This window comes from Peromyscus maniculatus, chromosome 1 (assembly GCF_049852395.1).
Source record: "Peromyscus maniculatus bairdii isolate BWxNUB_F1_BW_parent chromosome 1, HU_Pman_BW_mat_3.1, whole genome shotgun sequence".
Taxonomy (NCBI): Eukaryota; Metazoa; Chordata; class Mammalia; order Rodentia; family Cricetidae; genus Peromyscus; species Peromyscus maniculatus.
In genome coordinates, this window is record NC_134852.1 from 115,397,171 (window position 1) to 115,407,317 (window position 10,147).

The 10,147-nt window shown below is 39.0% G+C and overlaps 2 protein-coding genes across 2 annotated transcripts; one reads left to right on the plus strand and one right to left on the minus strand.

Annotated features, from left to right (window-relative positions):
• The first annotated feature begins 369 nt into the window (after positions 1–369).
• LOC102912022 (olfactory receptor 52D1-like) lies at positions 370–1,359 on the plus strand. The gene has a single exon (XM_042270533.1). It carries the CDS (start codon positions 385–387, stop codon positions 1,357–1,359), a length of 975 nt encoding a protein of 324 aa, XP_042126467.1. The 5' UTR covers positions 370–384.
• A 4,525-nt stretch (positions 1,360–5,884) lies between these two features.
• LOC102912353 (olfactory receptor 52P1-like) lies at positions 5,885–8,578 on the minus strand. The gene has a single exon (XM_006979033.4). It carries the CDS (start codon positions 8,576–8,578, stop codon positions 7,652–7,654), a length of 927 nt encoding a protein of 308 aa, XP_006979095.1. The 3' UTR covers positions 5,885–7,651.
• Between the last annotated feature and the right edge of the window lie 1,569 nt (positions 8,579–10,147).

Consider the following 10,147-nt stretch of genomic DNA (forward strand, 5'->3'; position numbering starts at 1 on the left):
TGTATCTATTTCTTTTTTGCATTTTTGTTCATTTTCTGACACAATTCAAGCTGATCTTTAGTGACAATGTATCTATTTCACCATATATTCACCTACATTTTATACTGTTTTAACAATGAGTCATCAACAGTTTTTCTCTATTAAAAGCTTTTCTCACAGCATAGATTCTCTCAGACATTGATGCTGTCATAGTAACACTACATTATTACTGCACATCATAGTATAGTGCCATGTTGCATAACATATACTATTATTATTTCAGATTGTTTTGTGTGTTTTAATATTCCAATTTTTTTCTTTTTAAAACATCTGAATTTTTAAAAGAACTTTAAGCCTAGGTAGTTTCTTTGTTGTTACCTTCAGGTACTTCACCCGGGTGCCACCATGATGCCTTGTAACAGCACTGGCCACCCTTCTTTCTTCATTCTTCAAGGCATTCCTGGGATGGAAGACAAGCACAGATGGATATCTATCCCCTTCTCCTCCATGTACTTCATCACTGTGATGGGGAACTGTACCATTCTTCTCACCATTTCCATGGAGCGCTCACTGCACAAGCCCATGTTCCTGCTTCTCTTCCTCTTGGCTCTCACAGACTTGGGCATGTCTACGACTACCATTCCTAAGGTTCTCTGCATATTCTGGTTTGGGCAGAGTGAGATAAGCTATGAAGGCTGCTTGGTGCAGCTGTTCTTCATCCACTCTATCTCAGCCATGCAGTCATCTGTCCTGATGAGCATGGCCTTTGACCGTTACGTAGCTATCTGCAAGCCCTTGCAATATTCCACCATCCTTTCCAATAGTCGCATTGGACTCATTGGCCTAGTGAGCTTGGTGCGAGCGATCCTCTTTATTCTCCCCATGCCTGTCCTCCTCCAACGTATGCCCTTTCATGCCAATCGAGTCATCCCCACCACTTACTGTGAACACATGGCTGTGGTGAAGATGGTATGTGTGGATACCACAGTCAACCGGATATATGGTCTGGTCGTGGCCTTGTTGGTGGTCGGGATAGACATCTCAGCTATTGCCTCATCTTATGTGCTCATCATACGAGCTATTATGCATCTCTCTTCCAAGGAGGCCCACCACAAAGCAGTCAACACCTGCACCACACATATCTGTGTCATGCTAGTCTCCTACACCCCATGCCTTTTCTCCTTTCTAACTCACCGCTTTGGAAGAGGCATTCCACCTCATGTCCACACCATTCTTGGCAACCTCTACTTCCTTGTGCCGCCAATGCTCAATCCTATTATTTATGGTGTGAAAACCAAGGAATTTCGGGACAAAGTTACCAAATATTTATGCAGGAGGAAGGAGTCTATCATTTTTTCTCACAGTCAGAAAGTTGTTTGATAATCTGGCAGTTGTGAGTATTAGGAAGCAATGGTAAATGTCTAAGGGAAACTGACTAGTGGTAGAGATACATTAAGATGTCAGGTTAGCCGGGCGGTGGTGGCGCACGCCTTTAATCCCAGCACTCGGGAGGCAGAGCCAGGCGGATCTCTGTGAGTTCGAGGCCAGCCTGGGCTACCAAGTGAGCTCCAGGAAAGGCGCAAAGCTACACAGAGAAACCCTGTCTCGAAAAACCAAAAAAAAAAAAAAAAAAAAAAAAAGATGTCAGGTTAGCAGCCATGGTATTTATTCTTGGATAGAGAAGCTTAGACAGGTGAGAACTTCTTGGTTTCAGTAAAGAAAAGGCAATGAAATTATCCCTTATGGAATAAAATAATGATATCTGCTTTTTTTTTTTTTTGTTTTTGTTTTTCAAGACAGGTTTCTCTGTGTAGCTTTGTGCCTTTCCTGGGACTCACTTGGTAGTCCAGGCTGGCCTCGAACTCACAGAGATCAGCCTGCCTCTGCCTCCCGAGTGCTGGGATTAAAGGCGTGTGCCACCACCGCCTGGCGATATCTGCTCTTAATATCTAACAGTGTTGAGCAAACTACTTGTGATAATGTATGTAAAAGCACTTTGGATGCCATCATATACTCAGTCCATGTGAGAGAGTGTGGAACATTTTCACACAGAGTACCACAGAGAAACTTGTTCATTCTCAATAAGTGGTAATATAATATAATATAATATAATATAATATAATATAATATAATATAATATAATATAATATAATATAATACAATGTAATGTAATGTAATGTAATGTAATGTAATATAATATAATATATAATATAATAATATAATATAATCATGCTTTGCGAAGGCGTGCGCAGTCAAGCCGGATGCAGGGCTTTCTGTGTGTATTTATGTGGTGGAGAGGAGTTTGGGAGATGGAAAAGGTGTTTGAGAGGAGTGAAAGTGTCAAGGAAGTTTGAAGATGAATTTAGAGTCATCATTTTATCGTCCCAGACTTGCACTCACATTTGGACGACAGGATTTATTGCTTCTTTTTGAGTCTATGGTCTGTATATTGGACACAAGCTCAGATTTATAGAGAAACTTTGGAAGAGAAGGAAAAACATTGGGAAACTCTTGTTAGAATGAAAAGGTTGATATGGGTTTTAATTAATTTCATTCTATCAAAAACTGCTAGTCAATGCTTCTGTTTCTCACAACCAAAACCAGCATGTGAGAAGACCTTCTCTTTTTTTAAAGAAGTAGTTTTTTTTTTTTTTAAAACTGTTTGCTTTTATTTTATGCACACTAGTGTTTTGCTTGCATGTATGTCTGTGTGAGGGTGTCAGAAGCCCTGGAACTGGAATTACTGACAGTTGTGAGCTGCCATGTGCTGGGATTTGAACCCAGGTCCCCTGAAAGAGCCATCAGTGCTCTTAACCACTGAGCCATCTCTTGTGAAGGAACAACTCTGAGACCGTCTTAAGAGCCAAAGCTGTGAAACTCAGCTTTGCACTGGAACTGATTGTGAAATTATGCTTGAGGACTGTCTGATAGAAATCCATGGATTGAGTACAGACACAAGATTTACTCTGGGATTAGTAGCCAGTTCATCCCATGGGTTTGCCTCTTCCACTATGTACTTGACTGATGTGAAACTTAATATGTAGACCAGGCTGGCCTCAAACTCAAAGGTCTGCATGCCTCTGTCTTCCCAGTGCTGAGATTAAACTGGTGTGTATTCACACCCAGCAGCACATTTTCAAAAAAATTCTAAGTTTTAATACAAAAATCATTTATCTTTGTTAAGAAAATTCAGAATCCACAGATCTAGTTCATCTGGGCTGCTTTAGAAGGTGTTCTTTAGGAAACAAATAAAACAATTCTAGAAAGATCTTCTACAGGTGACATCATTCTCAATATTTACATCTTTCCAAGTCTTAGTTTTCATGCAAAGAAAAATAAAAACGTTATCATTATTATTGTTCCCATTACATTGTTACTAAAGAAATATGTGTATTTGATAAGGCAGTCAAGTGTACTAGAATGTTTAATATAATATAAAAGCTGTCTTCTAGCTAGTTGTGTGAAAAACTGAAGTTTTTTTATCTAATATATGAAAAAGACAAGATATAAATCAAATGTGTTTTTTGTGATTGAAAGAAATTTTTACTGATTTGATAGACCAAGAATTTAAAAATGTTAATACAATATATGATTTTTTCCTTTCTTTTTTTAAGGGAGGGGCCACATTCATCCCTTTATTTTTTTAACAAAATAAAATAAAGCAAAAACCATCATATCAAAAAATAAAAGCCAACAGAAAAAAATAAAGGAGCCCCACAAGAAGGTACAAGAATCAGGGACCCACTCATTTACACATTCAGGGGAGCCACAAAAGTACTAAACCGGAAGCTATAGTATATGTGCAGAGGACCTGGTGCAGACCTGTGTAAGCCCTGTGAGGACGGCTTCAGTCTCTGGGAGTTTACATGAGCTTTGCTCAGTTGTTTTAGAGGACCTTATTTTCCTGGTGTTCTCCATCTTCTCTGTCTCCCTATTCCTTCTGCTCCCTCTTCCGTGGAGTTCCCTGAGATGTGAGGGGAGGTATCTATCTGATGGAGACACCTCATTTAGAAGACATGCATTCAGTAAATATGTTGGGTGTTTGGTTCACACAGGTCTGTGCAAGAATCAGGATCACTCTAGGATGATTTTTAGCCTTTGCAGCCACAGGGGAGTCAGTTTCTGGTGAACTGACTGACTGTAGCTCTGCAAAAGGCTTTTTTATTGTTATACAATTTACACCTTAGCAAGTCAGTTTTTGCACCCCAAAACCTCTTATCTGAAGCTCCCCAAAAAAGACAAATGTCAAAGCAATTCCCAGTCACAGGACATCTGTTCTCTGAGTCCTTCCCCAACCAAGTTTTGTATGGGTTTTGAGCCTTTAGAAAACTCTCAGTTAAGATTTACATACTTCAAACAAAAGGTACCGGACACAAAAGGCAGGTGCTAACACCTGGAATCAAACCAGCTGCAGAGCTCTGCAGAAACTCCTGCTACAGGGAATATAATGAAGTTTGGGTTGTTTATTTGGTTATATCTCTTTGTGACTATTCCATACCAGCACAAATACATCTACTTAGTTATCTCAATGCTACAGAACAGTGGTTCTCAACTTTGCTAAAGATGCAGTCTTTTAATACAGCTCCTCATGTTGTAGTGACCCTCAACCATAAAATTATTTCATTGCTACTTCATAACTGTAATTTTGTCATTTTTATGAATCACAGTGTGAATATTTTTGGAGATAGAGGTTTGCCAACAGGGTCATAACCCACAGCTTGAGAGCCACGGCTCTAGAGAACTGTGTTTATGTCTATTAACATAGTTTAAGCAGTCACCTATTGAGAGATATTTATTTCCAGGGTTTTGTTGCTTAGAAGAACCACATGAGGATTCTGTTATATAGATCATTCATTCACTATTTGCACAAATAAGTATTATTGAAGAATAAGTATGTAGAAATGACACTATAGGAGAAAAGAGTATATACATTTCTCTCTCTCTCTCTCTTTTTTGGCTTTTTGAGACAGGGTTTCTCTGTGTGTAGCCCTGGTTGTCCTAATACTCGCTCTGTAGACCAGGCTAGCCTTGAACTCACAGAGATCCGCCTGCCTCTGCCTCTGGGATTAAAGGCGTGCACCACCCTCCTCAGCTTACTTTTTCTTTCTTTCTTTTTTTTTAAATATATATTTTTTAAACTCTTAAGATTTATTATGTATACAGTGTTCTGCCTGCATGTTTGCCTGCAGGCCAGAAGAGGGCACCAGATCTCATTACGGATGGTTGTGCGCCACCATGTGGTTGCTGGGAGTTGAACTCAGGACCTCTGGAAGAACAGCCAGTGCTCTTAACTGCTGAGCCATCTCTCCAGCCCTTACTTTTTCTTTCTTAATGTAGCAGTTTTTTTACAGATCATAAAAAAATCAAACACAACATAAACTCTTAACTATAAAATATGTTGAACCTACACATCCCCCAGATGATGACTGTTATAACATGTGTCAGGATCTCAGCGCTGGTATAAAAAATTGTCACAAACTGGGTAGCTTGTGAAGGTCTTGTAGCTGCAGTCACAACTGCTGTGAGTTCCTAGGTGTGCCTGCAGTCTTCAACCAACCCAACATTAACAAACACATGGGCTGATTCCAATATTCTTATTTTGCATTTGAAAAATTATATTTTAGTTAATTTTTTCAGTTAGTGTACAAAGCAGTAAGTTTCATTATGACATTTTGCATGTTTTTTTACTCATTCTACCATCTCCGTCCAACTGCTCACCCCAGAATAACTGAATGGGAAGATAGAGTCAGATGGGTCAGGATCTGAATGGAGGTTTAACTGTTTATTGCCTATATGACCATAGGGGAAAATATACAAAGAAGTCAAGCCCTTTAAAGTCACTATGCAAGGCATATTATCATACAGTTTGATTTGTATTTGAAATACTATATATGAAATTCCTGGGGTACCTAAGGTAACTGCACTAACATATGATACTTTCTTTTGGAATCAGTGGAAAGTAAAACATAGAAAATGTGGCCTTCCATTAATGGAGAAACATTCCAACCTTAGCTGTTGCCCTGAACTTTTCTTAGAGTTTCTTATTACTGAGTATATTGACCTACTTGCTCAAAATTTTGCCCCCATAATGTAAGTGCATCCTATGATCCTTCATAAATGAGATTATACTTGGATGATAACAAAAAATTTAGTCATGAATTTTCTTAGTCTCTTTGTGCACTCTGACATGCTGATCAGTATGGTGACTGAAAGTTAGCATCAGGTGCAAATCCTCTCTGCATTCTTGAACCTTTATTGGGAAATAAAAGACTTGAAGAAGCCACCGTAGACTCATGATAATGCTACAGTTTCCTCCCATGACAACACTCCCCCTAAAACACTCCATAAAAATATGTTTATGTTATGAATGAAATGGGTTTTGTTTTAACAGATTGATCAGTGGGTTCTTTAACACCTTATCTGAAAAATGCATATATGTTTTGTTTTGGGCATCTTCCTAGTCTAAGCAAGACCAAGTGAAATCCAGGGTAGAGCATTCAGACAGCTGAAATTGCTATTAGAATTTATAGACGGTCCTACTCTAAGTAAAGAAGAAATTTAGATAGGCTAAAGGTGATGGCTAGAGATAAAGACTACAAACATTTTATCATTTAAGAATTTCAAGCACAATGCCACATGTTGAAATTGGGGTTCAGAAATGTAAAATCTGTTCTCCCAACTTTAAGCTCAATGGCCACATCTGTTTAACTTTATACTAAGATGATGATTAAAAATTATTCTTACATTTCATACTTTTATTTTGTGCACCTTGTTTTAGGCATGACATTTTATTTTATTTTTTTATTTTATTTTTGGTTTTTTGAGACAGGGTTTCTCTATGTAGCTTTGGTGCCTGTCCTGGATCCCACTCTGTAGACCAGGTTGGCCTCGAACTCACAGAGATCCGCCTGGCTCTGCCTCCCAAGTTCTAGGATTAAGGGCGTGCACCACCACCGCCTGGCACATGACATTTTATAATTGCCTTTTTACACCAATCCATTATCAGAAAGTTTACTCATAGAATGTTTTAAAATATAGCAACAGAGCCATACTTCATCAAAATAATGTAAGCTGATCTTTATGCATGAGCTAAGCCACTGTGGGTGAATTCATGTTCGTCTAGTGCCATTTCAGGAACAAGTAGTCCACCTCACCTGCATTTTTTTTTTTTAGGGTAGAGTTCCCTCTCACAGGAGTATTTTGAATTAAGGATCTAGATCTATCTTATGTTGCAACAAAACCATTCAGATTATGTATTTCTATAGTCTACAAATCCATATATAAATAATCCATATATATATTATTGTATACATTATCACACTAATCTGGTTAGTCTTGGGAAAATTCCACATCACTATCAAATTAAAAAGTCCCAACAAACTGAATAATTACTCTTCAGCTCCTGAACAGTTATCATAAAGTGAGATCCAATGAGAGGCACACCAGGATTCTTTTAGCAAGAAAATAGTAATTAGAAATAAACGTAAGTTGAGAAATAATGCATAGAAAAAAAATGAAGGGAGACCAGTTCTTTGTGGTCTACTCTTTCCAGACTTTTCACAGTTTATCTGGAGATATTACTGGGACTTAGATGGTTGTCAAAGGTTTTGTCAGATGTTTCCATCATTCATTTAGTTAATGGATTGTTACTTGGATTCATATCCTATGAAGCTCATCTGCACAAGCATTTGGCCACCTTGTCTCGTATCTCCTTCATTTTTATACCATAGATAATTGGATTGAACATTGAAGGTACAAGAAGATAGAGATTGGCGAGAATAATGTGGGCATGAGGTGGAATGTTGCGGCCAATGCGGTGGGTGATAGATGAAAAGAGTGCAGGTACATAAGTGATGAGGATGACAAAGAGGTGGGCTGAGCAGGTGTTGAGGGCTTTGAAGGTAGCGTCTCGAGAGTTGAGGCGTACCACAGCATGCAGGATGAGGGCATATGAGAAGCCAATTAGAAGCAGATCAAGTCCCACTACAAGCAAGACCACAAAGAGCCCGTAAATTCGATTGGGTCTGGTGTTACTACAGGCCATTTTTACCACAGCCATGTGGTCACAGTACGTATGAGGAATGATCATGTGACAGAAAGTCAGCCTTTGAAGTAGAAGAGGCATGGGCAGGATAAGGATCACACCCTTGGCGAGAGCCACCAGTCCTACACGTCCAACTAGAGAATGGCTCAGGATTGTGTTGTAGCGTAGTGGCTCACACACAGCCACAAAGCGGTCAAAGGCCATTGCAACAAGTAGGGCTGATCGAACCACTGAAGCTCCGTGGATGAAAAACATCTGTGTGAAACAGGCCTGGACAGCTATATCTCGATCATCAAACCAAAAGAGGCACAGGACCTTGGGCATAAGAGCTAGAGTAGAGACAAGGTCAGCCATCATCAGCAGAGCCAGAAGCAGATACATTGGTGTGTGAAGTGTGGGCTCTGTGGCAACCAGGAAGAGGATAGCACCATTGCCAATGAGGATGGCCAAGAGCATGGAGGCAAACGGAACAGAGAGCCACAAGTGTTGTGACTCTAAGCCAGGCACGCCCATGAGAGTAAAAGTCATGGAGCTGGAGTGGTTGAAGAATAACATGGCAGAAACTGGTAGCAGCTGTTAAAGAAAGCGGAATACCTGCCAATGAGACATGGTGTTGGTTGCTTTACTGTTTTGGTTCCAATGGTTTGTTGATTTGGGACCCAGAGGAAAATGTCTTACAGTCGTGAAATCCACAGCCCATCTCCAGTCCCATTTCTAAGACTTCTCATTGTTCGCATAATCAATTTTTATGGAGTTTGGATTCCAATATAAAGGATGTAAATGGTCTTCATTTTCACCTTTGGCCGCTCAGCAATCCTATGCTAAAAAAAAAAAAAAAAAAAGCCCCCAGATACAAGATGACTGAGCAGGTAAAGTGCTTGCTGTGCGATTTTGATGACCTCTTTCAATTCTTGGAATCCATATAATGGCAGAAAGAAATGACTCCACCAAGTTGTTCTCTGACCTCTACACACACACACACACACACACACACACACACACACACACACACACTCAATAAAAATAAATAAAACTTAAAAATTTCTCAAGTTCTGAACAATAATAGGAGAAACATGTTATGTTTATCCTTGAATGAAGGCTGAGACAACCTGATAGAATCTCATATTTTCATTTGTATATAGAGAGTGAAAGGGGGAGGGGTGGGTACACTTCTTCACTCCTTGTTCCAGGAAGGCTGAACTGCTAAGGGAAATGTTACTTGAGATCTTTTAATTTTACACACTATCCTTCTTTCAGGGATGTCTCTGGTAGTAACATCCTTTCTCTTCCTGGGGCCTCTGCTTGGTGGATAAAAAAAATATGGAAGACAAGAATCTATACAGGGCTACTTATGAGAGAACTGCCTCTCCTCATCTCTTGAACTGTACATATATGCACTCCCTGGATAATTCCTTGAGGTATCACTTTCTTTTCCACTGTATCTGTCCTTCATATGAAGAATGTAGACTCTTTTATATTTAATTATGAATATTTACTTTATATTAGTTTACTGGGTCCCCTAGGAGTACTCACTCATTCATCAGTTTTCATCATCAGTCGGCAGGTATTTTCTTTCCAGGGAACAATCTAAGTAGTAATCAAATCAGGACCATGCTCCACTAATAACAACTTCGGGGTAATGGAATGTACATGATGGGAAAGCACAAAGAGGACTGTTTGGAAAGACAAGGAGACCAGAAATGGGAGGATAAGAGAGGGTGGTTAAGGTGAATAAAAATAAAACATGATGTTTGAAAATGTAAAAGATGAAACCCATTACTTTGCACAATAACTAAAAGAAAAGAAAAGAAGCCTATGTAAGATATTATATTCAAGTGAGTTCTTACACTTTATGGCCTTTTCTTAAAAAAGAAAATAGCAACCTCTATTTTATCTATTTTTTTCTATCTTTCACTTTGTCCATTCCAACTATTTTTTTCAAAAGCACAGACTTCAGTGTAAGTCTATAATCTCTGCTTGTGTGTCTATATGTAGGGAAATTTGATATTATGATGTGACGTGACATTCAGAAAGTTTCTGAGCTGTTGCAGCTGTGAGGATGATTGATGGTTCTTTCAGAGAGTAGCATCACTTTATTTGCATAAAGACAGAATCTGTACTTCC